This window comes from Aphelocoma coerulescens, chromosome 24, assembly GCF_041296385.1.
Source record: "Aphelocoma coerulescens isolate FSJ_1873_10779 chromosome 24, UR_Acoe_1.0, whole genome shotgun sequence".
Lineage (NCBI taxonomy): Eukaryota > Metazoa > Chordata > Aves > Passeriformes > Corvidae > Aphelocoma > Aphelocoma coerulescens.
Window position 1 is genome coordinate 2,872,091 of NC_091037.1, and position 27,996 is coordinate 2,900,086.

The window sequence follows — 27,996 nt, forward strand, 5'->3', positions numbered from 1 at the left end:
CAAGTGCTGGAGGTTTGGTGCTGACACCCAAAACTGCTCCTCTGGTCTGTTCAGGTCAGGATGTGAAATCACCACTCTGCTGCTTCTTCAGGGGAAGGTTTTTCTCAAGGCATTCACCTTGTGTGCAGGCAGTGGAGCACTCATGGGATGGTAGAACCCAAAAATCTTGGTTGGTTTCCCAAGGAGAAGGGCTCACCCCCAAAACCCAGAGTGAGTTTATGCGTGCAGATGATCAGCTGTGGAAAGTGGGACCAAATGGCACACAACAATGTGGCAAAGTACCCCAGATCACTTTCCCTTCACAACACCTGGTGAGGAAGGGTCTTGTGTATGCTCCACCCAACAGGGGACCAGGTCCTGGGGAGAGAGGAGAAGGTTCTGAGTGGGAGAGGGAGTTTGGGTGCTGAGTGAGGGTGCAGAGGTGGCAGGAGTTTGATTAAAACCGCTGCCGTGTTGGGAGGGGCCGTGTCCAGGCGTTGCCAGCGTGTACCCACTTCAGCTAAAGGTGCCTGGGTCTGTCACATCCCCTTGAGAAAACAAAACAGATTTGCAAGCTTCCCTGGCTTTGGTGTCCTTCTGTCCAAGGGCTACTTTTGTCGAGAGCTGTTGTGTTGTTCCTGCTAGTTCACGCATAAAAGTCTGCCATGGGCAGCCTGCACAGCGGGCAGAGCACCTGCTCCACGAGGACTTGGGTGCCAGCTATAAACCAAAGTGTCACACGACGCTGTGCTGTTGTGGTTTTGGGTATGTTCCTGTTGAATATCCATGGTTTTTGGCCAGATGTTCCGGGCGGATCGCGTGACGAGCGGTGTTATGAATATGCACAGGGTGCTGGCCGGCCTCTGCTCCCTGGCTGGGATTTGTAACCCTGTTTTTTGGGAGCTGCAGGCGTGCTGGTGGCAGGTGTGAGCTGTGGTGACTCGGAGGAAGTGCTGCTGGGGACGGGCTCTCCCTGTGCCCTCGCCTCCTCGGGTCTGTGATCTGACGGAGGCGCCGCGGCGGCTCTGCCTCCTCGCTTGGCAGTGAGATTCTGTGGGTTCTGTGCATGTGCAAGATTGGAGAATGCAAACGAGGCACTGAAAGCAGCCCAGAGGCTAAAATCTGTATTCCTGGCAGCTGTGCCTGCCTCGTTTGGATGTGGCACTTTTGTAGGCAGTAGAGAGATGCCTTCCCCAGAGCAACGTTAGAGGGGCTTCAGCCATCTCGGGCCTTTGCCTCTGTGATTGCTTTTCTGCAGTTCCTGGAAAGTTCAAATATAATTTAAACATGAAGATCTATCTTGCTCCCTATTAGTGTTGCATTCATATGTAATTTCAAAGAAAAACAACTGTAAGTCCATCTGGTTTTTTATCCTGGTTTCTCTCACGGGGGATACACGTCCCGCTCCCACGATTTGCCTTTGGTTTGCTCGCAGACTTAGCGGTGGAATTCAGGCCAAAATAGGTCATTGGTTTGGATCAGTTCAATAAACTTATGTAAGTTTTTACACAAAAAAACCCCCAGTGTCCTGAGCTTTGCACTTTCGTGTCCCCTGAAGCAAAAGTGTTTCCCGCTGTCACCCCAAAGGTGTGAGTGAAAACTGCCAGGATTTTTTTGTGTTGTCTGTCCATGAGCTTGGGCACAGCCACCTCACCTGTGCAAGGTGCCAGCTGTCAAAAGGAGAAGTCACAAAGCTGAAGACCTATTCCTCTCCTGGGCTGTATTTCCCCATGACTGGGACTCATCCCCACTTGCAGGTGAGGAATAAAGCTTGAGCTCGCTCTCTCTCCTCATTGGGACTGGCCTTGGGGTTAAAACAAATTTCAGCCTCATGGCCTGCACCAAATGACCCTGGGGGAGGCAGGAGGAGGCAGGAGGAGGGAGATGCCCCTCTGGATGGGAAACATCTCCTGGGTAAATCCATTGCCAGGGCATTTCCCATGGGCTGTGCCAGGTCCTTGAGATGGGAACAAGACAAGGCACTGCCTGTGGCTGCTGTGCCAAGGTCACACAGCCACAGAAGCCCTTGTGGCATCTTTGAGTGCTTGTTTTTCCTTCAGATCAGGCATGGGAGGAAGTTTTCTCCTAGAAGAATTAAAAAAAAAAAAAAAAAAAAAAAAAAGAAGTGTTTGGTTGTTGGGCTCCAGTGTGTTCAGCACTGCATGATGGGAACATCCCCTGCCAGAAGAAGATAGGCTGGAAGACAAAGTCTTCCCCAAAGAGCTGGTGAAACCTAATCAAACTTCATCAGTGTACACTCGCTGAGGACAAACAGGACCAGAATATTAAACTGACAAAGGAGCAGAGGGAAACCTATTTTCACCAGTTTTCTCTGTGCTACAAAGCAGAATGAGGAGAGTCAATTGATTTTCCTGGAGCTGGTCGTGTTTAAAATGTATGGGAGGGAAGGGAAGAGCCAGGGTGTGGGCTGGAAGTAATCTGCCCCTGGAATATCAGTCAGTGCTGATATCCCCCTGCCCTCCTAAAATAGCTGTTGGCTTAGAAAAGGGTAAAAAATGAATTTAAAAAATTGAAAAGAAATTTTAAAAAAATTAAAACAAATGTTAAAAATCTAAAAATAGATTTTAAAATGAAAGATTCCTGCTTGGAGGATGGAGGGAAAGCAGATTCTGGGATTTGCTGTGGAGGCAGCGAGCTGCTTGGTGCCCTGATGTGCTAAAAGATACTGCTGAGGTAAGAGACAGCTTTTTTGGGGAAACTTGCTGAACACACTGCCAGGAGCACCCAGGGGAAAAAGTCTGGGTTTCTTGTTGGGCTGCTGGCATTCCTGTCTCCTCTCTGTTCCTGACACAGGGTGAGGAGCACAAAAGGAATAAAGACCTCCTAGCAGGGAAAGTAGGGAGTAAAAGGCCCCCACCCAAAATGTCAGAAGGGAAAATCAGCCAAGGCCAGGCTGTTTTCCCACTGCTGGGGTGGGAGCAGTGCCTGTCTGACCTGAGCCTTGCTGCAGGCTGAAAAATCAGCTCTAACGTGGCTCTGCTGGGGAATCCTTCACCCTTTGGCTGCTGCTCCAGCTCTCCCTCACATCCAACATGGATATGAACCAGCTCAAAGCAGTTGAAATCATTTTTGGGGTACATTTTGGGCTCAAATGAAGAGCTGTGGCCAGCCCAGAGGCAGAGAAAATCCCTGTGGAAACTGCAATTGTATGAGTGAAAATGATCATAACGCTCACAGCAGTCCCCCAGTGAAACTCCCCACCACCACCAGTCCTTCCAGAGAGGGTGGGAATGGGAGCAGCAAGGAAACCCTCTCTTGGGTGAGTTTTTCCTTTTCCATCTGTAAAAGCAAGACTTGGATGTGAAAGCAGCTCCATTGAAAGTCCAGGGCCGCGCCTTTGAACGGCGCTTTAAGCCTAGCACTGTTTAATGCTAATCCTGTAACTTTATATAGATGGGCTTTTTTTTTTCCCCCTTTACACAAAGGAGGAAGGGGCTCCATTCTTCCGAGGGTTGGGTTTTCTGTTCCCTGAGCAGCAGAGCTGCGAGCCCAGCTCTGTCTCGCTGGCATTTCCATCTGAATCCACCTGAAGGGGGTGAGCTTTTGGGGAAGAAAGAGGCTTCTCTCCCTCTCCAGGCCAGAATCTGATCTCCAGATTAGCCTGCTGGTTATCAATAGAGGAACAACAGTTGTGATTGCAACTCAACACTGCTCCAGCCCTGGAAGAGCCTTGAGGAAAACGGAGTTTTCAATTGGGAGAGCAAAGGACTGAGCCATCGTTTCAGTCGTCAGCAATAATTGGCACGGGAGGACGGGCATGCATTTTCCATTGACATAGGATTTCGCCCTGCTCTACCAAGACTGGTCTAAAATTTCAGAGCTGGTTGCTCCTCTAGCCTACGAAACAGGTTGGTAATTCTTTTTTTCCATACCTAAAAATTTGTAGTTTTGGATGGGATGTGTTAAATAATCTGTTCTTCGCTGTCCGTCCAGTTCCGCTCTTGTCCTCGCACTGCTGCCGTCCCCACTGGCCGCTCTCTGCCTGGTCTCTCCTTGCAGTGACTCAGATTTACCATCTACACAAACTTCTGTTGCTCTCCTTTCACCTTTCCAAGACAGGGAATGTGCTAAAACTTTTCCTCGGTGGAATGAATTTTCCACATGGAGAATGCTGTCGCATTGGTGTGAGCGAAGAACTTTCCTTCCACTGTGTTCCAAACTTCCCAGGAAACAGGAGTCAAGTGGGAGTGATGTGGGAGAGATGAAGGGATGTAATCCTGTGCCCTGTGAGTGTCCTTAGAAGGAGCTGGATCTGTTGATCCACGCATTCCATAAAAACAGATCCATGGGGAGAACACACAGAGACGCTGGGTTTTGTAGGGAGGTTTTTAAAGCTGGGAAGGTGGGGAGGCTGCTGTTGACACCCAGGCTGGGCATAATGCACACAGTTGGTGTGGGAAGCTGGCCACATCTTTCCCCAGCACGCTGGGAGCACCCCAGACCTTCGTGGGAGCTCTCCCTGAGCCGTGCCCGTGCGGCACGAGCGGAATTGACGGGCAAAGAAAGCAAAGCAGGTGTTTGAGCAATATTTTCTATTGGATTTATAACGAGTAACAAATTGCATTAGGCACAGAAGGAATTAGAGCTGGCACAGGATTTCGCTTTCTTTTTGTATCTGCTCTCTCTCTCTCTCTCATTGATTCCTGTGCAAGGAGCTGCCCAGCTGTGTAAAATGTTTGTGCTCCTTCCATGCTCATCCAACCCCCTGAGTGATGGTTGTGGTGGCAGCCAGGGCAGAGGATTAGCTGCAGTTGAAGCCCCTGGACCATGAGAGCACATCACAGCTCCCCTGTCTGGAGCAGAGCTGCTCCCTCTGGGATCAGCCAGGAGTGGCCATCCCTGCACTAAGTGGATCAGGAATTGCTCCTGAACCCTCAGGAGAATAGAGAGCCCATGGAGAGCCGTGGCTTTATTTATTTTCAACATGAAATGAGCTCTTCCAGGAGCTTCTGGGCTCCCTCTGGCACTACAGGTGATTTGCTGTTATCACCAGGGAATTCTCCTCACACCAATCCATGGGACAGCATTTCAGGGCTGCCTGGTAGGTGAGGGACCTCCAGCTCTGAAACATCCCCGTGTCGGCAGCAGCTGGGAATCGCCTCAAGGATGTGTTTTCCTACCGATGTGATGCATGGCTGGGTTTGTCTCCTTCCTGTAGGATGAACAAGAGATCATTTCTGGGAGCCTGGGTGGCCCTTTTGGTGATAACAGCCCGGCAGAGAGGTGAGTATCTCTCATCAGGAAAACATTCCCCAGCTGGGCTGTGCCCAGAGGGCCCAGAGGGCTTGGAAAACGACCCCAGAGGGCTGGGAAATGACCCCAGAGGGCTTGAGAAACACCCCCAGCTCCTTGGCTGGAACAAGAGCAACAAGCAGGGTGAACTGAGTGTTTCCCATGGGGATGGACGGACGGAGAATCCTAAGGAGTGCTTTTGTTTATAGTTTATATGGCTGTGTGTGCACCCAGAGCATTCCAGAGGAAGCAGGAGTTTGGAAAATGTCTGTGTTAGGTGTGGTGGTGTGGCACCAGTAGAGCTGAAGAAGAGTTGAGGAGTGTCTGCTGAGCTTTCTGTTTAAAACAGGAATAAAATCCATGTCTTGTAGCTGTGCCCTGGCTGTGATAACTCATCAGGTGGGTAACAGCTGTGAAATGATTTCTTTTACTGCCTGGCAGGAGGAATTTGGCTGTGGCCCTTTGGATATGTCTGTGGAAACAGAGCTGTGGTTTGGACACCGTCAATGCCACCTCCCTTTATGTCCAGCAGGGCACTCAGGTCACACAAGTGTCCTAGGAAATCAGGATGCCAGTGGGTTAGGACAGATTTCCCCTTATCTCCCTTTCCCCAGGGAAATTTGGAGCCTGTGAAGGGTCAGTCAGCAACTCCTTAATGCCCAGCATGGAGCATCCTCAGGGTTGGGCATCAAGAAGAGCCCCTCCCTTGTCCATGGGAACACAGAGCAAGCTGGCCTCGGCTGGAGGCCCCTCAAGAGCTATGGGTAGGGCCCAGGAAATGAAATCCCTGGAAATGTCCTGAATCCAGGTGAACAGAGCTGGGATTGTTCCGAGCCTGAGGGCTCTGTCAGCCCAGATTGAATGTCGTGAGGCTTTCCTACATCAAAGATGGGAGAAGGGGGAGGCAAACCCAGAGAAATCCCCTTTTGCTCTGTGAGGAGCTGGCTGGAGGAACAGGACATGAAATGACAGCGGAGGTCTGGCAGTGGCTGGGACACGAAGGGATGTGTTCCCTGGGGCCTGCAGCGGCTGCTGGTGCCTCAGGCTGATGGGTTTTAGGCTGGTAGAAAAGCAGCGGCTGAAATGTGTCAAAACCATCTTCTGAAGCACTTCTGGGAGAGAAAATTATGTTACTGGCAGTGCCTTTTAGCAGGAAGCTGAATTTTGTCGGGAAATGTTGGAGCAGTCGTGGCCCCTCAGGCTGTTCCCCAGGCCAGCAGCCCCGGCAGGGGGAAAACAGGCAGGAGGAAGGTGGGCACTGCCAGGAACGTGGCTCTGGGGCTGGAACTGGGGCTGTTTGCTCTCCTGAGCACCTCACCACGTGGAACAGCCAGTCCTGCCCGTCCTGGAGCAGGGATGGACCTGTTGTCCTCGTGTGAAGAAAAGACTTGGGGGGTATGACTTGGTCACAGTCCCAGGGGAGGCAGAAGCGCAGCTCTGGTGCATCTTGTGGTCACTTTGCTGTGCCCTGACTAACCTGGATGATGCTTTTTCTCCTGAGCCTGTCCCAGAGCCTGTCCTAAAGCCAGTCCCCCAGCCAGCAGCTCTGCCCTGGCTTCAAACACCCTTTGGGTTTGGTGCTGTTTTCCTGTGGCCTCTCTGAAGTCAGGGCTGTCCTGACACTGCCCTGAGGACTCTTCTCCCTCTCCTTCCAGCTCACAGCATGGCAAGCCTGTATCCATTCTGGCAGAACGACACCAAAACCCCCAAAGTCGATGATGGAAGCTCACCTGAAATCAAGATCTCTGTGCCATTCATCTTTTTTGGAGCCCCGTACAGAAGCATTTATGTAAGTGGAGAAAGCAGATCTTCCCTTCATCCTTTTCCTTGCTGTTATTGGCTGCATTTTAAACACGCTCTGCCTGTCATCAGGAATTGGAAGATTTATTAGCAGCTACCTGACAAGTTCTTAGATTTCATGAACTGATAGGTTTTATGATTAAGAAAGTCAAAGGTATATTTAATGGGATAATGTTCATGGGAAAGGAATCTAAAAGGCAATAAATTTTCTCTGTGGGTGATTAAATGGCACAGCAAAGCGAAGGGCTTGACACCAGGGACATTATTCCTGCTCCATGACAAGAAACAAGAACATGCAGGACCTGCAGGGGGGGGAAAAGGGCAAGAGTTTTATGGGTGCCCAGGAGAAGGACAGGCTGCTGCTGTTCCCAAAGAGCCTGGCTAAGGGGACACCAGGGCTGGGCTGAGCAGGGTCACCTGAGATCACCTAAACCTTAGACAGGGCCTAAGTCAGCGTGACTGTGCCACATCCCAACTCTTGTGGTCACTGTGGGATCAGAAGAGAGGCAAAGCCTCATCCATTCCCAGTTTGTATTTGTGCACAGCAGCACGGGCAGAGCAGGAATCCCATTTCAAGCCCTCGTGTGGTGGGGAATTCCAGCATCCAGGGCAGCAGAGCCATTTGCTGCCCACGCTTTGTGACGATGTTGTTTTGGGGAGCACCTTCAGCAGACTGGGGAGGCTGAGGTGGCACCTCCCTGCTCTCGGGGAGCCCCAGGAACTTCCAGAGAGGACGAAGCCAAAGGCAGTTTTGTTCCATGCAGCCAGCTGTGTCATCACCATCCACACCCCTCAGTGCTGCAGAGCTGCTCTCCAAAGGCTGAGTGACCCCAGGGGCCCACGGCAGTGCCTCAGTAAATTTGGGTGCCACCCTGCTCTGATGGGTGCCTTTCATGTGTTGTCCTGCAGAACCCTCTTTTGAAGACTTTTCAGGGTTTTGTCCTGCCTTTGTGGCTTCCTGCACCAACCCTTGGCCACCCTGGGTAGGATGAAGTGAATCTGTGCCCAGAAGGTTGGGCTGCTCACCCTCTGTCTGTGTATAAACCCAAATCCTCTCACCCCACATTTCCTGACAAAGCAGCAGCTCTGTGCTGATTTATTCTGCTAAACCACCTCTGCTCAGACCAAGTGGGGGTCTCCACGCAGGTCAACAACAACGGCGTGATCTCCTTCAACGCCCTGGTCAGCCAGTTCACGCCGGAGGCCTTCCCGCTGACCGACGGCCGCGCCTTCGTGGCGCCCTTCTGGGCGGACGTGCACAACGGCATCCGCGGGGAGATCTACTACAGGGAGAGCACGGAGCCAGAGCTGCTCCGCAGAGCCTCCAGGGACATCCGCAGGCACTTCAGGGACATGGCCTCCTTCTCTGCCCTCTGGGTCTTCATCGTCACCTGGGAGGAGGTGACGTTCTACGGGGGAAGCAGCACGACGCCGGTAAGAGCTGTGCTCCTCACGGGTGTTATTTCATGTCTCGTCCCATCGTTCGTGTGTGAAATTGAGTGAGACGCGTTGTGTTCCTGCTGCTCACTTCCCTTCTGGGCAGAGGAGCACCACGGCCCTTTCATTGTCTCCCCTGGGAGCCTGTACGAGCCTCGCTCCCTGCTTTGGATCTCCAGGGAAAGCATCTCCTCCGCAGTGTTTGTAGGCAGTGGATCTAAGCAAGGCTCTGACACCAATTAGGGCTTTTTGGCTTGATCATCATGCGCTTCTTGCATACAAATGCAGATATTTCTGATGGCAGCTCCCTGCCTGCACGGGAGACTGATCACGCTGATGAGAGTCACACCAACAGCGTGGCCGTGTCACATGGCCATCAGTGTGTGAGCTGTATCTCACAGGAGGGGGATGGCAGCGCGGTGTTTGTCAGGGCACGGACAGCTTTTAAATATCTGGTGAATTTGTGAGCTGTGACTGCAGCTGATGGCAGGAGGTCCGTGCTGGAGTGCTGGCACGGCCTGTGCTGGAGCTTGGGGTGAAGATAGAATCAGAGTGGTTTGGGTTGGAAAAGATCACCTCAGGGACACCTTCCACTAGACCAGGTTGCTCCAAGCCTCGTCCAACCCTTTGTTGAAAAGAAAGTGAGGGATCCCAGCTATTGTCTGGATTGTTCAGGATTAGCCTGTGTGCTGTGAGTTCCAAAACCCAGCTGCTTCTGTCTCGAGGAGTTGGCTCTGATAAACAGTTCAGCTCTTTCCCATTTGTTAGAGAAGCTTGAGATTTGATGCATATTTTTTGCCAGTCCTGGCAGCACTTGCAGAAAAACCCCACATTTATATATTTATATATATATATATATATTTGCAGACAGCCAGCAATATAGAGATCCGTGTATTGCCTGAAGAATTACATTTGCAGCACAATGCAATTTATTTTGCTACAGAGCAGCCTTCCTGCTCAGCAGAAGCCAGGGTTCGGAGTTGGCACAAGGAATAGCACCATGCAACTTAAGCAGGAATTTCATCGCAATGCAGAAAAGCTGCAGAAAACCATTTTGGGAATGTGGCCTCGGGGAGGCTGCAGCTGCTGCCTGGAGATGGCACCTGAGCAAATGGGTTCATTTCCTGAGGGCCTGGTTGGACAGAGAGGGTGCTCCATGGGCAGGAGCTCCAAAGAGGGGAATTTTGGGGGTTGATGGAATTGTTCCTCTCGAGGAGATCCAGGTGTAAGATTCACCTCCTGCCACCCTCCCAGAGGCTCCAGAGCAGAGCAGGGTTTGTTGCTGCGTGGAAAAGCTGTTGTGGCACTCTCCAAGTGCCACTGCCTTTATGTGTGACGTGTCCGTGATCTCCCAGCACAGCCGAAGGCTCGGCAAAGGTGAGCAGGAGGAAACCAGGAACGGGAGCGAGAATCCCAGGGAAAGGATGAGGGGTGGAAGTGGCTCTGCTGTAGCTCCCTGCCCTGCCTGCCCGGGTGTGAACTGTGCCATGTGCAGCTGCTGAGGCAGCTCTGCCCACCTCTGTCTCTCTCGTGACAGCTCCCAGAGCTGCTTCGCCTCCGTGTTCGAGATTTCTCCTGGCAGGGGCCGAATGTGCCTTGGAAGTCACATCCCCTGCGGCGTGCAGGCGGTGAGAGCAGCCCTGGGCTCCCCTCTAGGGCATCCTCAGGGCCAGTGGGTTTGCTCCAAGGGGATGGGATGTGGTGCAAAGTGACCCCCAGCCCTCCCCTCCCTCCCTCCAGCAGCCAGTGACTGCTTGCAGTGCTCAGGGCTCCTGGCAGGATAAGGCCTGGTGCTTCCCAGTGGGGGATGGTTCGATCCATGGGCTTTCCCAATCACCTGGGAATTGTTTCTGTGGCTGTGGCTTCCTCCCCAGTGGGCAGTGCCCAGGTAGCCAGGCTCGAAGGGTTGCTCTAGATTAATTAAAAGAGAGGCAGCCCACACTCTGTGCCCTGCTAAAATCCTGCTTGCTCAGAGGCGGGAGGAGCTGTTCTCATGGCGTGGTCCCAGGGCAGGGATGGGAAGGACAGGAAAATGCAGGGAGCTGAGAGAAGGGACTGACTGAGTTCCCAGTGAGGAGCTCTGCTGCTTCATCTGCAGGGATAGAGGGGGAGAAGGAGCTGCTTCTGTCTTTCTGCACAGCCCTAAAAGGGAAGTTGGGCTCTTCCCAGCTGGATTCCAGGCTGGAGTGTGCCTGGAGTTTGTGGGGCTGGAAATGCAGAGTCATTTCAAATGAAAGGAAGAACGCGAGCAGCAGATTGAGCAGGTAGGGAGGGGATTTGGCAGCCAGCAAAGTGCAGGATATACACGGCTGGCTTGGATGGAATCCACCCTCAGCAGCGTTGTAGGATATGAACGTGGAAGGGAACAGGGAAAGATAATGCAGGGATAAAGCTAAGGTGGAGTAATGCGAGATAACAGATCACAACCACCCAGATCCTGCTCGCTGCTCCTTCCCCGTGAGTTTATTCTCATGCTGCCATCTATTGGTGTTCCCTTGGATCTGAGATCGTCCTCACACGCTCCCAGGTGGAGGAAGGAGCAGGAATGGGAGCTGCTGCAGCTGTTGCAGCAAGAACAAGCGGATTTTGGGGTCTCGTTCCACTTCTGGTCTTCACTGTGAGGCTCACCCAGGCCAGACAACAATGTGGCAGAAGGGCAGGAGAAAAGCAGTATCACCTTGTGAATGTGCCCGTGGTTTTGCACAGGTGAACACGTTCCAGGCTGTCCTGATCACAGATGGGGTGTCGTCCTTTGCCTTATTTAACTACCACGAAATCAGCTGGACCACGGGCACAGCCAGCGGAGGGGACCCCCTCACTGGTCTCGGCGGGGTGATGGCACAGGTGAGGCTCCTGCTTCCGCATCCCCACCTCTGCCGAGCTCTTGGATGACTGCCTATGGCTTTTCCCAAGGTGGCCGTGCTTGCTCAGGCCTAGAACTGGCCTTGCACTGAACTGCTGGGCATGGTGGGATGAGCACTCCAAAATTTGGTGGTGGCAGCAGTGCCACAGCCAGTCCCTCTGCCTGAGGAGGGGGGCACATTCCTGAATAAGGGGAATCTCCCTACATTGCTCCCTGACTTTATTTTGGCCACTCAATTCACACAGCCTCAGATCTATATGTATATACAGACATGTGTCTGTACAAACATAAATCTGTAAATACCCATCCCTTCTGCTTGTAGTGCCTGTTTAGCTTTTCACTCACATCCAAACCACCTGAAAAAAAGAAATTCAGACTACCTGAAAGCAGAAATCTCCAGAAAGAGCTGTTAAAACTAAAGAAGATGCACTCAGCGGGGAACAGAGAAGTGAGGAAATGCAGCATCGCTTTCCCGTTGCCAAGATGGGTGATGGAATTTGCTCTCTCTCTCTCTGGTTTAGGCTGGCTTCAATGGTGGAAATCTCACCAACTTTTTCAGCATCCCAGGCTCCAGGACCCCAGACATTGTCAATATTGAGGAAACAACCAACGTAAACGTCCCTGGGCGCTGGGCTTTCAAAATAGATGGCAGAGAAATAGACCCGGCCAACGGCTGCAGCCTGAGAGGTAAGGCAAAAATGGCATTGCTTGTCCCCAGATTTTGGGGTGCAGTGTAGCAAAAGGTGCTGCTGTTGGGGTGCTGCATGATCTGTGCTTTTGCCAAGGCATCCCCACGAACTGCAGCTGCAGGGACAGAAACACAAGAGAGGGTTCAGTCCGTGCACATCTCCGAGTTCCTGCGATAATTGGTGGCAACAGGAAAGACCCGGGGACAGCAATTTCCTGCTGCCCATAAATTAGGGAAGCTGATCTTGTGGTGCCATTTCCCTTGTTTCTGCAGGAGGAACAGCAGGTTTTCCAGGCAGGACAAATGCCATGTGTCTGCAGCAGTTACAGAGTCTGTGCCTGTGTTCCTGACAGTGCGGGGTCATAAAGGGATTAATCGATGCACACAGTGGCTGCACAGGGACTGTGCTGCTGAAAGATTATTGCATTTCCATTTGACAAATAAAATTGTCAGGAGCATCCACTGTGCTCCAGGAGTCTTTCCAGCAAGAGTGGATTGTCATTTGCTGATGGACACTGGAGTCATGTGGCTTCTTTGTGTCCTAGTTTAGGACCGTACTGAAGGTCCACGAGACTCCAAGGCTCTTGCAGCTCCAGCAGAGTTTTGGGTCCAGCTGCTCCAGCGTCTTCCAGCTGCTGACCCCAGGAAGAAAGGCTGGACTTTGAAGAGAAACTGGAAACCAGTCTCAGCTTTGCAGGTGACAAGAGGAACACGAGTAGATCCCGCCACTGGATTTAAATTTCACGGCGAATGGCTGATTGCCCTCCACGAGAGGAGACACAGCACAAGGTGTTGGATCCGAATGACACCCCTTTCCCAAATACCCCACGCCAGGATGGTTGGAGCGTGGGCCTTGCCAAGAGGAGACATTTGTTGCGGGGAAGCAGAAAATAGCATATTTTTTTTGTAGGAGGCAGGGAAGAGAACAAAAAGTTTAGGAGAGGTAAACTCAGGCAGCGCACGGCAGAAGCCACACGCCGGAGGAGTGTGAAAGATAGCCAGATGGAGGGGACAGAATCCCTCACGGGGACTTGCCATCCTTGTTCTCCAGCCTTCTCCCAGCCTCTCCTGTCTGTCACCAGCCAAACCCGCTCCTCTCTGGTGGTGTAACACGTCTGCTCCGTCTGGGGCTGTGCGATCACTCCGCGCTCCTGCTGGGGCTCGTGTGTGGGGTGGAAGTTGCTTGTCAACAGCTCTTTGGTGTTGTAATTACTACGAGCTCTTCCTGAATGGGAGTAAATTGCTCCTGGGGCTGCTGATGACAGAGTGACTTTGTGACCAGCACAGTTGTGTGAGCAGGGGAATCATGGAAATGGCAGCAAGGCTGGAGGATGGTGCAAGTGCAGCAAAAGTGCTGGAAGGTGCCTCCAAATGGGGCTTTCCCTTTGGGAAAACAGCACAAATGCCTCTTGTGCCCTGCAATACTGAAGAAGAACCAGAGTGGTGGTGGGTGTCCAAAATGTGTGGAACAGCCTTCAAGTTTTCCAGCCTGCTTGTTGCAGCACTGACCCCAGATTTGTGACAGTACTCGCAGCATTCCAGAGACTCGTGGCGCGGGTAGGACTCAAAGAGGATGCACCACCCATTGGAAACGGAGCTTGGGGTTTGCTGAGTGGCTCTTGCTGGGAGTTTGCACAAACAAAGCAGCTGAGAAGCCCAGCAGCAGGACATGGTGGTGGTGGTCCCCATCACAGGAGCAGCAGACCCCCCCGAGGGTGCACTCAGAGCGTGTTTCTGTTTCAAGAAGTGATGTAGCGTGGGTTTTTCCCTTTCTGTCTTTCTAGGACAGTTTCTCCGTCAAGGGGAGATCTTTTGGGACAACGCCAACTGCACCACCAAGTGCCGCTGCCTGGACTTCAACAATGAGATCCTCTGCCAGGACATGGCTTGTGGCCCCTTCGAGGCGTGTGAGATGAAGACCAAATTCTTCCAGTGCGTGCCGGTGGAGAGCAGCACCTGCGTGGTGTTCGGAGATCCACATTACCACACCTTCGACGGCTTCCTCTTTCACTTCCAGGGTTCCTGCTCCTACCTCCTCGCCAGGCAGTGCTGGCCAGGCTCCCAGCTGCCCTACTTCAACGTGGAGGCCAAGAATGAGAACCGAGGCGGCTCCTCCGTCTCCTGGCTGAGGGATATTTTTGTGGAGGTCTACTCGCACAAGATTGTTCTCCCCAAGGGCGGCTTTGGGAAGGCAAAGGTAAGAGCTCTGCTGGAAGGGGGGAACTTGCCAGGTCAGCTCCTCTGGGGCGGCAGCAGGACCACGCCGGCAGCCTGGAGAGCGTGGGATGGCACTTCTGGGCCTCGTGGGTCCTGGGGCTGGGCACGGGGCACAGGAAATGCCTGTGGCTTCCCAATGGCTGTCCCTCTGTGCGTGTCCCCACCCCAAAACCCCACTACAGGACTGTCCTGTCTGTGTCCCAGCATGAGGGCTCTGCTGTTCCACGCGCTGGCTCAGCCGCCGGGTGTTGTCCCCGCAGGTGGACGACCTGGTGGTGTCCCTGCCCATCTCCCTGGAACTGGGTGCAATCAAGGTCTACCAAAGCGGCCTGTCCACCACCCTGGAGACTGACTTCGGCCTGCTGGTGACCTACGACGGGCAGCACTACGCCTCCGTGTCCGTGCCGGGCTCGTACATCAACGCCACGTGCGGGCTGTGCGGCAATTACAACAAAGACCCGGAGGACGACATCCTGCGCTCGGACGGGAGGGTGGCCACGTCCGTGCCGGAGCTGGGCGAGAGCTGGCAGGTGCCGCATCCCGAGCGCAGGTGCTCCACGGGCTGCCTGGAGAACTGCAGCCTCTGCGACCCCGCCACCGAGGCTCTGTATTTCACCCCCGAGTACTGCGGCTTCATCAACAAGAGCGGGGGGCCCCTCTGGGAGTGTGGCTCCGTCGTGGACCCCACAGCCTTCGTGCACAGCTGTGTCTACGACCTCTGCAGCGCCAGGGACAATGGCACCGGGCTGTGCCAGGCCATCCAGGCCTACTCTGCCGTGTGCCAGGCCCTGGGCATCTCGGTGGGAGAGTGGCGGAGCCAGACGGGATGCGGTGAGTGTTTGGGAGGAGGGGAGCAGTGCCGGGGTTTGCTTGTGTGCCCAGGAGTGCGTGACAGGAGGGGGAGGAAATCCAAGGGAGGGCATTGCCTGAAGTGGAGGGAGTCGGGAGAGAACTAATCGGTCCCTCCTCTCCGTGGCATCACACCCTTGCTCCAGCAAAAGTGTGGCACAAGCCAGGCATGAGGTGGAAGCTCCATGTTGTCCTGGAGATCATCAGCTGCCATGAGGAGAGTTGGAGGCTGGACTGGAATGGGGACTGGTTGGTCAGTCCACCATCCTTGCAGCCTTAAATAGCTCTGGGTGGCTCAGTGGCTCTGGAGCTATTTTGGAGAAGCCCAGGACTGGCCAGGGAGGCCTAGGAGGGAAATGGAGGCGCCAGTCCTACCACTGAGGGGGTCACAGATCCCTCTATGTTGTCTCTGCTGTGGTCAGTGAGAAGGTGGCAGCTGACCCTGAATTGTGCCATAACACAGTCCTTCTGTTTGTCACCCCTCTGTGCCCACAGCGGCGGCCGTGCAGTGCCCGGAGCTCAGCCAGTACTCGGTGTGTGCCAGCAGCTGCCCTGCCACCTGCTCGGACCTCACGGCCCCGCTGGCCTGCACCTCCCCCTGCACCGAGGGCTGCGAGTGCCCCGAGGGCCACGTCCTCAGTGCCGACCGCTGCGTCCCCGTCCAGGGCTGCGGCTGTGACGTGAACGGCCGCTACTACGCCATCGGGGAGTCCTTCTGGGCATCACCAGACTGCACTGTGCAGTGCCACTGCGAGCCTGGCGGGGAGGCCAGGTGCTTCAACACCACCTGCCCCGAGGGAGAGATCTGCACCATCGAGAACGGCTACCGGGGGTGCTACCCAAAGCGGGAGACCGTGTGTTTGGTGGGGCAGGACCAGGTGCTGCAGACCTTTGATGGCATCACCTTCCCCTACCCGCTGGAACAGTCCTACACGCTGCTCAAGACCTGCCCAGAGAGGCCGGACTTCATCGAGGTGGACATTAGCCAGAAGAAGGCCGGCTCCGCTCCCAACGGGCCGCGTGTTGTGCGGGTCCAGGCGGCCAGCCAAGAGGTGAAGATTGCAGGCACCAGGCTGTCAGACATTAAGGTAAAGGTGCTGCCCAAGGACGGGCTGGGAGGTGGTGACTTGTGCTGTGATCCAGTGGAGAAGAGCTCATGGATCTGTGGCTGTGGACACCACAGTGGCACTTGAGCCATCACACAGAGGCCCTTGAGGTGCCTGTGAAGTTGTTGCCATAGCACTGCTCCTCTTTGCTGAGGAGGCTTTCCTGCCTCCTCCTTCTCCTGCAAATTGTTTTTGCCCTGGAAGAAAAATTGCTTGTAGTGGGGCAAAAAGCAAAGATACAGCTGCATGCCCTCACTCAGAGGAGGCTCTGGGCCTTGGAGGGTGGGTATGGGTCAGGAAATGTTTAACGTGCAGGGTGTGGTTGGGCAAAGCCACATCACCCTTCCTGAAGCTTCTCGACCTTGTTCCTTGTAGGTGAATGGTTATGACGTGGGGCTGCCCTATTTCCACCCCTCTGGCCGCCTGGAAATCTACCAGACTGACAACAGCACCGTGATGGAGTCTGAGGGGCTCCTGGCCATCAGCTACTATGACTCTGGCCTCCTGGAGATCCACCTCTCCACCTCCTACTTCAACTGCACCGGCGGCCTCTGCGGCCTCTTCAACGACAACTCCAGCGACGAATTTAGCCTGCCCAAGGGCAAGTTCACAGACAACCTGGAGCTCTTCCTGGAGAGCTGGACCACCTTCGACGAGATCTGCAACGGGGAGTGTGGGGACCTGCTCATGGCTTGCAACAACGACTCGGAGCTGCTCAAGTCCTACAGGAGCCGCTCCAGCTGCGGCATCATCAACGACCCCACCAACAGCTCCTTCCTGGAGTGTCACAGCGTGGTCAATGTCTCAGCCTACTACAGGACGTGCCTCTTCCGCCTGTGCCAGAGCGGGGGCAACGTGTCGGAGCTGTGTGACTCAGTGGCACGCTACGCCAGTGCCTGCAAGAACGCCGACGTGGACATCGGCCAGTGGAGGAGCCACAGCTTCTGCCGTGAGTCCACCAAAGCTTTTCATCACCCAGGATGGGGAGAAGGGGGTTTGGAACCCACCAGACCTAGGCAGAGACTTTTTGTTGGGGATTTGTGGGCGTGCAGAGGCGGAGCATCTTTTCGTGCGGGATGCTGGAATCACAGGCAGTAGTTTCTGGTGCCAGCAGAGACAGATTTCCCTGGGAAGTGGTTTCAGGGTGGCATTTCAGGAGGCAGCAGAAGTTTTATGGTGCACTGTAGGAGCGTTCTGGAGCCACAGATGGTGTCTGGCGGTGCTGTACGCCACCACCAGAGGATAATTTGAATAACACTGGGTTTTAGCTGCCACTGTAAACTTGCCGTGGATGGGAGAGCACTCATAATTCAGAAGCAAATGTGAAAAATCCTGAGTGTGGAAGTAGATGGTGGGAAGGCTGTGCCTGTCTCTGCCTCAGAGTGTTCAGGAAGGTGTTTGTTTGGGAAATAACAGGAGAAGGCATCATTTGGCACATGGCAGGACAGGGCTGAGATGTGAGGGGGATGATGGCTGAGGAGAGAAGGGGCTGCAAAGGGAATGGGATGAGCCAGTGGCCACAAAATGCTGGGACTGTTTCCCCTTTTCCTCCTGAATCAATCACCACCTGCTTTTTGCCTGTTCCTCACCCTGTGCTGTCGGAGCTGGGGGCTCAGGCTCTGTGTTTGCCGGCCCTGCAGCTCTCTCCTGCCCGGAGAACAGCCACTTCGAGGAGTGCATGAGCTGCGTGGAGACCTGCGAGAGCCTGGCCTCTGGCCCCGTGTGCAGGGACACCTGCTCGGAGGGCTGCCAGTGCGACGAGGGCTTCGCCCTGCGCGGCACCCGCTGCATCCCCCGCCGCGAGTGCGGCTGCAACTTCGAGGGCCGGCAGCTGGCCACCAACCAGACCTTCTGGATGGACATCTCCTGCCACTTCCTGTGCTACTGCAACGGCTCGGACAACAGCGTGTACTGCGAGAACGTGTCGTGCAAGGACGACGAGTATTGCCTGGAGGAGAACGGCCTCTACTACTGCCACGTCCGCACCGACGCCTCCTGCATCATCTCGGGCTACGGGCACTACCTGACTTTTGATGGCTACTCCTTCGACTTCCAGAGCAGCTGTGAGCTGGTGCTGTGCACCACCATCTCCCGGCCCATGGTGGAGCGCTCGGACACGTTCCCGGCGTTCACTGTCACGGCCAAGAACGAGGATCGGGACACCTCTCTGGCCCTGTGGGTGAAACAGGTCGAAGTGGAGGTCTTTAATTACAACATCGTCATCCACCGTGCCTACAAGTACACCGTGCTGGTGAGTGCAGGACCATGAGGGCTGCGGTTATTTCTGCAGGTGTGACTCCCAAACTGCGGAGCAATTCCCTAGATGTGGCCTGCAAGGTTTTCTGGGGGTCAGGTCATGCTTGGGCTCGTCTTAGGGGGCTGCCAGACACAGCTTTTGGAGGGGGTTTCTGTTTCAGCTGCCTTGTTTTGGGTGTGGAGGCGAGGTCAGCAGGGACCTTGCTCTGGGAATGCTGAGCCGCCCTCATTTGTGTCCTTCTGAGGAAGCTCCCACCACGATTCCCATTCACAGTGTGCCTTGTTTCCTTCCTGCAGATCAACAACGAGCGTCTCTACCTGCCCCTGAAGCTGGGCCAGGGCAAAGTGAACATCTTCGCCTTCGGTTTCCACATCGTGGTGGAGACCGACTTCGGGTTGAAGGTGGTGTATGACTGGAAGACCTTCCTGTCTGTCACCATCCCACGGGGCTTCCAGAACCTCACCTACGGCCTCTGCGGCCGCTACAACGGCAACCCCGAGGACGACCTGGTGGCCGCGGGGGGGACACCGGCCACCAGCATCAGTGACTTTGTGCAGAGCTGGGCCAAGAGGGACGCGTTCTGCCGCGTGGGCTGCGGCGACCGCTGCCCGGCCTGCGGCAAGGTGGAAGGCTTCTGGAAGCCCCAGCAGCTCTGCAGCCTCATCCCCAGCCAAAGTGGCGTCTTTGCCAAGTGCCACAGCAAGATCAACCCTGGCTTCTTCTACAAGAACTGCCTCTTTGACACGTGCGTGGATGGAGGGGCCATGCAGACAGCCTGCAGCTGGCTGCAGAACTACGCCAGCACGTGCCAGACTCAGGGCATTGCCATCACTGGCTGGAGGAACTTCACCTCATGCTGTAAGTGCCACCCTTCTTTTCCTGGGGTGCCAGGGATGGGGAGGCCGATGGCCTGGCAGCCAATCCCTCCCACAGTTGCTGGGTGAGGTGGGTGAAGTGTGGGACACCATATTCTCTTGGAGTTGTTACAAACTGCATGTGGTACAGCAGGAGCAGGGATGGAAAAGGGGAAGCCTCAAGCTCAGAAGGAATCAGCAATCCCCCCGTTGTTAACCAGGGGTTGTATTAGTCAGCCTCAAAGCCAGCAGGATGTGTTTGCTCTAATGAAGCTGCAGCACCTTGTCAATAAGAAGACGATGTGCTGTTCAATCAGGCTCCTGAGGATGGGGACTTCGTGCCTCCCTGGCAGCCAATCTGTCTGGCAAATCAGATGGGAAGTAATTGTCTTTGCTAACGAGACTGAAAATTAAATTTGTGTTGTTTTTCCCTTCTAACAAGCAAGCTCATGGCTCAGGGGCCCCGCTCTTGCAGGGTGGTGAGGCCACAGACTGGCACCATGCAGGACAGGTCTGAGTCAGTCCCTGGTGGGGAGCCATGTTGGTTTTGTCCATGGAGCTAATCTGTGTCTGTTTTGTCCCCTGCTCAGCTGTCAGCTGTCCCCCCAACAGCCACTACGAGAGCTGCGTGTCCCTGTGCCAGCCCCGATGTGCCGCCATCCGGCTGAAGAGCGACTGCAGCCACTACTGCGTGGAGGGCTGTCAGTGTGACCCCGGCTACGTCCTCAATGGCAAGAGCTGCATCCTGCCCCACAACTGTGGCTGCTACTCCGATGGCAAATACTACGAGGTACGCGGCTCTCGGGGCTTGCTCCTGCCATCTGGAGGATATTTCTGGGCAGAGTTTGAGCAGGCATGACAGTCAGGCTGGGCTGGTTGCAGGGCTAGAGAGGAGAGGGATGTCCTTCCATGGTGTGCTGCACAGGGAGTCTTTCTATCCAAAAAACCCATCAAGCAGTTGTTGGGTGAAGGTGACCTGGGTGTCAAGCACAGGAGGGCACTGGTGGAGGCAGGACAGAGGAAAGGCTGGTGACTGGGAAGACTCTTCGATGAGTGCCAAAGTCCAGCACTCCATGATCACATTGTTCTAGGTATTCCACACATGGTAGATTTACTGTTTCACATGAAATTTGCTTTTTCATAGCTGCTGGATGTTTGATGCAGCAGAGTGCTGTGCTTACAGCATTGCTCATGTTTTAGTGGGTTGTATTTTGTGCCAGTGCAACTGTTCTGTGGAAGGTGCCTTTGCTCCATGAGGAGCCAGTATCGGGCTACTGTCAAATGGGGTTCCTTGCAGATGGGTTGGTGGCTGGCAGAGTGCAGGAAAGAGGCCAAGGAGGTATTTTTAGCACTGTGGTTTTTGTGTGTGCAGAAGAGGTGAGGGAGGTTGTGGTGGCAGTGCAAAGGTGAGTGTGGGCAGCAGCAATGCTGCAAGGTAGGCACAAGCTGCCAGCGCGTTCTTTGCACATTTTCCTCTGCCCTCGTTGCCTGCTGTTCCTTATTGTGTGACAGAGGGCTGTAAACCTTATCCCAAACATCCTTGGAGGGTGATGGGACAGCCGGTGATGGGTCCCTCTTTCAGCCCAAGCAGCTCTTCTGGAACGGGGACTGCACCCGGCGGTGCCGCTGCTTCCGGCGCAACCTGATCCAGTGCGACCCGCGGCACTGCAAGTCGGACGAGGAGTGCGCGCTGCGCAACGGCGTCCGCGGCTGCTTCAGCACCCGCAGCTCCTTCTGCCTGGCGGCCGGCGGCGGCGTCTTCCGCACCTTCGACGGCGCCTTCCTGCGCTTCCCCGCCAACTGCGCCTTCGTCCTCTCCACCATCTGCCAGAAGCTGCCCGACTTCTCCTTCCAGCTCATCATCAACTTCGACAAGTGGTCCTCGCCCAACCTCACCATCATCTCCCCCGTGTACTTCTACATCAACGAGGAGCAGATCCTCATCAGTGACAGGAACACAGTCAAGGTGAGGTCTCATCATGGGTGTCCAGCCCCTCTGGAGGTGGGCGGGGAGGGAACAGTGGATGGCAGTCCAGGCTGCACAGTGGTCTCCACTAGGGCCCCAGGCAACTGTCGATGTTTTCACAGCTGGGATAGTGGGGAGCAGCCATGGAATCATTACGAGTGGCTCACCCACATCTGTAGGCAGAGGACATGGGAGGGACATCAGCTTCGTGTTTTCTCTCGCACCAGGTGAACGGAAGCCACGTGAGCATCCCCTTTGTCACGGGGCTGTCCACCAAGATCTTCAGCCAGGAGGGCTTCCTGGTCATCGACTCCAGCCCCGACATCCAGATCCGCTACAACGGCTTCAACGTCATCAAAATCACCATCGGTGAGCGGCTGCAGAACAAGGTGTGCGGCCTCTGTGGCAACTTCAACGGCGACCCCACCGACGACTACGCCACGCTGCGGGGCAAGCCGGCCGTCAGCAGCGTGGTGCTGGCACAGAGCTGGAAAACCAACGGCATGCAGAAGAGGTGAGTGGACAGACAGCCCTTTCCCACCAGGTGGGAGCGGGAATGGGAGCAGGGCTGGCCGTGAAAGGAGCCCCCACGACGTGTCCGGTGCCCACAGCTGCAACGAGCTGCAGTACTCGCAATACGCCGCCTCCTGTGACAACGTCCAGATCCAGCAGCTGCAGAGTGACAGCTACTGCCTGAAGCTGACCGACATGAAGGGCTTCTTCCAGCCCTGCTACGGCCTCCTGGACCCGCTGCCCTTTTACGAGTCCTGCTTTCTGGATGGCTGCTACAACCACAAGAAGGTCCAGCTGTGCGGCTCGCTGGCTGCCTACGGAGAGGCCTGCCGGACCTTCGGCATCCTGGGCACCGAGTGGATCGAGAAGGAGAATTGCTGTAAGAGAACTGGGGCTGTCCAGGTCGAGGGGAACCATGTCCCACTGGGGAGAGGGGGCTGGAGGTGGCTGCCCTGCAGTGTGAGGGTAAAGGTTGTGTTTGTGCTGTGTCTTGTGCTGTTTAGCAGGAGTGGTGGAAGATCCCTGCGTGGGCGCCGACTGCCCCAACCGCACCTGCGAGCTGGACAACGGCGGCGAGCTGTGCGGCTGCATCGAGCCTCCGCCCTATGGGAACAGTGAGTCCCCTGCTCCTGGCCCTATGGGAACAGTGAGTCCCCTGCTCCTGGCTGTGGGGTCAGTGCCGAGCTCCATGTTGGGCCATCGTGCCACTGGGGCTTTGGGAAGGGACGTGCCGAGGGCTGTGACCTCTGCCAGGACAGGTTTTCCTGACCATGCCCAATTCAGGAGGGGAGCAGAAAGCAGGGAACAGCTTTTCTGGGATGCACATTATGGGCATCTCTGTCTTGGGAATACTTTGAGCAGCAGGAATGTAGGATGGGCAGGGCACACCACAGGAGAAGATCCCAGCCCATTTCTAGTGGTGGAGAGAAATTTCAGTGGGCTATTTGTAGTGATCTGAAGTTGTCTCATCTCCTCCTCTAGCCACCCATGACATCATTGATGCGGAGGTGACCTGCAAGGCCGCCCAAATGGAGGTGTCCATTTCCAAATGCAAACTGTTCCAGCTGGGCTTTGAGCGTGAGGGCGTGCGGGTCAACGACCGCCACTGCCCCGGCATCGAGGGGGAGGACTTCATCTCCTTCCAAATCAACAACACCAAAGGCAACTGTGGCAACCTGGTGCAGGTGAGCTGGGATGTGGGGCACGCAGGGCTGGGAGTGTGGGACAGTCCAGGGTTGGGGCAGGTCAGTGCAAGGGATGCTTGGGAGATGCTTTAATGGGGTGGGGGTCAAGGAGAACAGAGGAAGATTTTGTAGAATAAGGATGCAATTCCAAGCCCTTTCTGGCCAGAGGTGGAGGGGCAGCAGGGCCCTTGTCACACAGCTCGTTTATAGGTGCTCATCAGGAGCAGGGAAGCTGGAATTAAGCAGTGCCCTGTGCTCCCTCTGCAGTCCAACAGCACTCACATAGTGTACAAGAACACGGTGTGGATCGAGAGCGCCAACAACACGGGCAACATCATCACCCGGGACAGGACCATCAACGTGGAGTTTTCCTGTGCCTATGAGCTGGACATCAAGATCTCCCTGGATTCAGTGGTGCGGCCGATGCTCAGGTAGGAGCAGGGCCCGTTGCACAGATGGGTGAGGCAGTGCTGGTTCTGAAGCAAGGCAGCAATTTTGGGGTTCATGACCTTTCCTCCATCTGAGCCAGTATTCTTTTTGCCGTCGTTAGCGTGATTAACCTGACGGTGCCAACGCAGGAAGGGAGCTTCACCACCAAGATGGCCCTGTACAAGAACTCGTCCTACAAGCACCCGTACCGGCAGGGCGAGGTGGTGCTCACCACCCGGGACGTGCTCTACGTGGGGGTCTTTGTGGTGGGGGCCGACTCCAACCACTTGATCCTGATGCTGAACAAGTGTTACGCCACTCCCTCGCGGGACAGCAACGACAAACTGCGCTACTTCATCATCGAGGGAGGGTGAGTGACCACGAGCCCCGATGGTTTTCATGGTGTCTCTTGGTGCTCGAAGGGTGGTGGCATCAGCTGGGACAAGGACCTTTTGGCCAATGAGATGGCCAAAATCTGGAAAGGGTGAGGAGCAGTATTGTTAGAGCAGGAGTTAATTTGCTCGGTGTAGACACAGCCAGAAGCCCTGTGTGTGACAGAGCACCGGGTGCAGGGAGAAGCACCTTCCTTGTGTCAGCGATGCTGTGGGCGACTCCTGTTCGAAGGAGATGAGGGAATATGGATCATGGCACAGGCATTTTGGGAAGTGGGAGTACAAGTTGGGAATGCCAGAGAGAGTGACAGAGGCAGGGCATGACACCATAGACAAGCCATGGCAGGGTCTAAGCACCCCACTGTGGTACCTGGGGTGAGGGACCTTATGGGGACAGAGACCCCTTGAGGGAGGGTAGCAGCCACAGGAGGGTGGTGCTGAGTATCAGTGCTTTGCACAGGTGCCAAAACATGAAGGACAACACCATTGGCATAGAGGAGAACGGGGTGTCACTGACGTGTCGCTTCCACGTCACCGTCTTCAAGTTCATCGGCGACTACGACGAGGTTCACCTGCACTGCGCCGTGTCCCTCTGCGACTCCGAGAAATACTCCTGCAAAATCGTGAGTGGGGCGAGAGCAGAGGGGTGGATTGCTTGATTTGAAGGGCTCTTCCAGAGTGCAGTGAGCCCTGTTGATGTGGCATCAGAGAGGTGACCAGAGATGTAGTCCTAGGGGTGAGATGGGAGGATTGTGTGTCACTCAAGGCATGGGGAGGAGATGCTCAGTCACGGGCAGCTCACCTTAGGACCTGTGCTCTCTGAACCTGGTTGCAGGGTCCCTTTGGGAGCTGGGACAGCTGGAGGGACACAGAGGGGGCCCAGGCAGAGGGTGAGGGTGACAGGGATGGTGTTTATCCCCGAATAGAACTGCCCTCAGCACACAAGGATGGCCAGTGCCTTCACCGAGGAGTCCAAGGAGCAGATCCTCTCAGTGGGGCCGATCAGGAGGAAGAGTAAGTGTGGGACCCCAGGGAAGGCTGGGGGCGGATTTCTGCCATCCCAGCCTCTAGCAGCCGAGGATCAGGGGTCTGGGAGCATGGCTCAGGTGTCCCCCTTTGCTCTTTGTGCCCAGGATCGGACTGGTGCGAGGACAACGGAGGCTGTGAGCAGATCTGCACGAGCCGGGCGGACGGGCCTTTGTGCAGCTGTGTGACAGGGACACTGCAAGGGGACGGCAAGAGCTGCAGGGGCAAGTACCGGGGTCGGGGCAGGCACAACAGGGAACTGCCACCCCCAAACCGAGGGGCTGTGGGACGAGCAGTGTGGGGAAGGTGGCTGGGACATGTGATGCGTTGCAGACAGGAGGGGTGTGGAGGGCAGGGAGCCAGATGTGCGCCGTCCCTGTCACCTGAGGGCTGTGAGGCCACTGCTGGCAGGTTCTGAAGAGCGGGCAGGCAGCTGCAAGGGAGGTGATGGTACCTGCATGGTGCAGGGTGGGGTAAACGCCATGGGCAGAGTCTGGGGGCCCAGCAGTGAGGTCGGGCATTTGGGTGGGCACCAGACTGGCGTGATTTGAGGGGCACCTGGGAGGCAGGCACCTGCTGCACGTGTGCCGGAGCCCCAGCTCATGTGGGTCTTGTTGTGTTGGCAGCCTCCAGCTCTTCAGGGGAGCACCGTGCCCGAGTGACCCTGCTGCTGGCAGCCCAGCTGTGCCTGTGGCTGCGCTCAGCTCCGCGGCACCTGACCTCGTAGGCACGGCCCCGCCGCCCAGCCAAAAACTGTTCTCGCGTCAGCCTGAGTCTTTGTAGGGTAGGAGACAGCCCCCCCCGCAGTGGCCACGCTGCTGCCAACCCAGCCACGCTGCGAGGAGGCAAAGGGACGTGACCTGGAGAGCGATGGGACGGGGACCCGGACGTGAAGGGGACACGCGGCCGGCGCAGCGGCAGCAACGGCGAGACAGAGCTGGATGATCGCCAGCAGTGATGTGGGACTGGGGTTTGGGGTTTTTTTGCAGCTTTCCATCGTTGATGTGGACTCGAGGGGTTTTGCAGCTTTTCCCTTGGCTTTCCCTTGTGGGGTGCACGGTAGGTGGCCCACGCCGCTGTCGGTAGCGTGGGACAGGATGGAGCGCGCGCTGTCCCCTCACATGGGCAGCTGTGGGTCTCCACTGTCCTTGGGAGCTGCCACCAGGGTCTTATGAGCTCACAGACTCAACCAGAGGTAGGTGTTGGGGCACAGGTCATGGCCAGAGCAGTGCACTGCCATCACTGGATGTCGTGACACCTTGGGACCGTGTCACCCTCTGACTCTCTGGAGCAGAGGCGGTGCTGAGGTTTGGTTCAGAGAGCCAAACTCATCCATGGGGGTCTGGAAATCTTGGCACTGTGCTTGGTGGTGACAAGCTGGTGCCAATACTTGCAAAGAGGTGCTTTCTGGTGGGCAGGAACAAGAGTCAGAGGAAGGAGGGATGGAATTCCCTGCCGTGTTTGCGTGGTGCGCAAGGCTTGAGGGTCAGAGCAGGGTTAGGGTCTGTGGGCACAGGGCAGCATTGGGGTGCCTGGTGGAAGAGTGGGGAGCAGCCTTGGGGTGCTGGTGGGTGTGGGGGGGCTGTCGGTGTTGGTGTCTTGTCTTGTGTTTGTACTCTGTGAAACGGCTGCGTGGGAATAAAAAATGTTGTAATCCTTGGTAAGCAGCGGCTCCTGTGTGATGGGGCAAGGATGGGGAGCAGCAGCAGGGGCTGGAAGGACACCAAGGCTGCAGAGAGTCCCTGGGAGGGGTGAGGAGGGAGTTGTGGGGTGCCAGGCAGGGGCACACCAGAGCTGAGGGCACGGGTCGGGGCTGAAGTGTGTGTCTGGCAGGTTTGCCATGGGATGGGCTGGGATGTAGGGCAGAAGGAGCAGAGGGGATTGGGGTTCTGGGGCAGCAGGAGGGCAGCTGGTTCCCCTTGCCCCAAGAGAAGAGGTGGGTGGCAGGACGTGGACTCTCTGCATGTTCTCTGCCTCTCAGCTCCCTCTCTGTGCCTCCGTGCCCTCTGTGTGTGTGTTAGCTCTGAATTCTCTCCTTCACCCCTCTTTTCTCCCTGTGGCTGCCTCTCTGCTCTCTGCTGCCTCAGTCCCCCATCTCTGTGCCTCTGCTCCCAGCCTGTGCCTCTCCTGTCTGTCTCTGCTCTCTCTGTCCTCACTCTCTGCTCTCTCTGTGCCTCTCTGTGCTGCTTTGCCATCCCTCTTGTCTCTGTGCTCACTCTCAGCTGGGTCCGCTGTGTCTCTCCCTCTACCTTTGGGTCTGCTTGCTCTTTGTGCCTCTTTGCCCTCTCTCTCCCCATGTTTGCTTTCTGCCCCCTCTGCCTCTGTGCCCTCTCCCCATCCCTCTGCATCTCCCTCTTTGCTCTCCAGGTGTCCAGGCTCTCTCTTCAGTCTCTCTTTGCCTCCTCCTGCCCCGGGCCATGTCGCCCACCCTTATCTCGGCGTTAATTAATGAACTGGTGGAGGATGACAGGAGTGTGGGTGTGCTGACCTGACATAGCTGAATGTGGCCCAAGGGTCTGTCTTTGCACACTATGGGGGTGCTGGGGCTGTGCTGGGACACCCCGAGGATGGAGAGGATCCCCGGGGCACTGGAGGTGCTGATGGGGCTGGCTGGCCCTTGCTGGGTGAGCAGGTGGGTAAAAACTCATGTGGTGACACAGTGGGGTGGTGGGGAGCACTGCGAGGGGGTTACGGTGGTGTTAATGGTTTTCCTTGGATCTTTATAGGGTTTGACAGACTGTCCAAAGAGCGATGGTGAGAGGAGAGCCCGACTGTGGGGATCACACTGACCGTGGCACTGACCACGGCACTGACCATGGCACTGACCACAGCACTGACCACAGCACTGACCACAGCACTGACCATGGCATTGACCACAGCACTGACCACGGCACTGACCACAGCACTGACCACGGCACTGACCACAGCACTGACCATGGCATTGACCACAGCACTGACCACAGCACTGACCATGGCACTGACCACAGCACTGACCACAGCACTGACCACGGCACTGACCACAGCACTGACCACGGCACTGACCACAGCACTGACCATGGCATTGACCACAGCACTGACCACAGCACTGACCACAGCACTGACCACAGCACTGACCACAGCACTGACCATGGCATTGACCACAGCACTGACCACAGCACTGACCATGGCACTGACCACAGCACT

The 27,996-nt window shown here is 55.7% G+C and overlaps 1 protein-coding gene across 6 annotated transcripts; it reads left to right on the top strand.

The window, feature by feature from the left end:
- Positions 1-14: 14 nt before the first annotated feature.
- Positions 15-27,994, top strand: TECTA (tectorin alpha). Of its 6 annotated transcripts, none has more exons than XM_068994542.1 (27): positions 15-1,736; positions 2,577-2,673; positions 3,577-3,848; positions 5,159-5,223; positions 6,888-7,021; positions 8,179-8,466; positions 11,176-11,313; positions 11,854-12,019; positions 13,805-14,217; positions 14,498-15,068; positions 15,582-16,174; positions 16,568-17,141; positions 17,833-18,443; positions 18,746-19,307; positions 19,894-20,093; positions 20,886-21,269; positions 21,497-21,783; positions 21,881-22,161; positions 22,286-22,396; positions 22,764-22,966; positions 23,234-23,397; positions 23,517-23,765; positions 24,248-24,410; positions 24,714-24,801; positions 24,921-25,037; positions 25,440-27,445; positions 27,540-27,994. In XM_068994542.1, the coding sequence occupies exons 4-26, from the start codon at positions 5,160-5,162 to the stop codon at positions 25,538-25,540; spliced, it is 6,462 nt and encodes a 2,153-aa protein (XP_068850643.1). In that variant the 5' UTR covers positions 15-1,736; positions 2,577-2,673; positions 3,577-3,848; position 5,159; the 3' UTR covers positions 25,541-27,445; positions 27,540-27,994. The 6 variants fall into 6 exon arrangements, with proteins under 6 accessions (XP_068850643.1, XP_068850644.1, XP_068850642.1 ...); XM_068994543.1 differs by having other exon boundaries at positions 3,601-3,848; XM_068994541.1 differs by having other exon boundaries at positions 2,562-3,848.
- Positions 27,995-27,996: the final 2 nt, after the last annotated feature.

Coding starts and splice junctions, on each gene's coding strand:
- TECTA (XM_068994541.1), top strand. CDS start 5,160: ATGAACAAGAGATCATTTCTGGGAGCCTGGGTGGCCCTTTTGGTGATA. Junction 5,224..6,887: donor GATAACAGCCCGGCAGAGAG/GTGAGTATCTCT, acceptor CTCTCCTTCCAG/CTCACAGCATGGCAAGCCTG. Junction 7,022..8,178: donor CCCCGTACAGAAGCATTTAT/GTAAGTGGAGAA, acceptor GTCTCCACGCAG/GTCAACAACAACGGCGTGAT.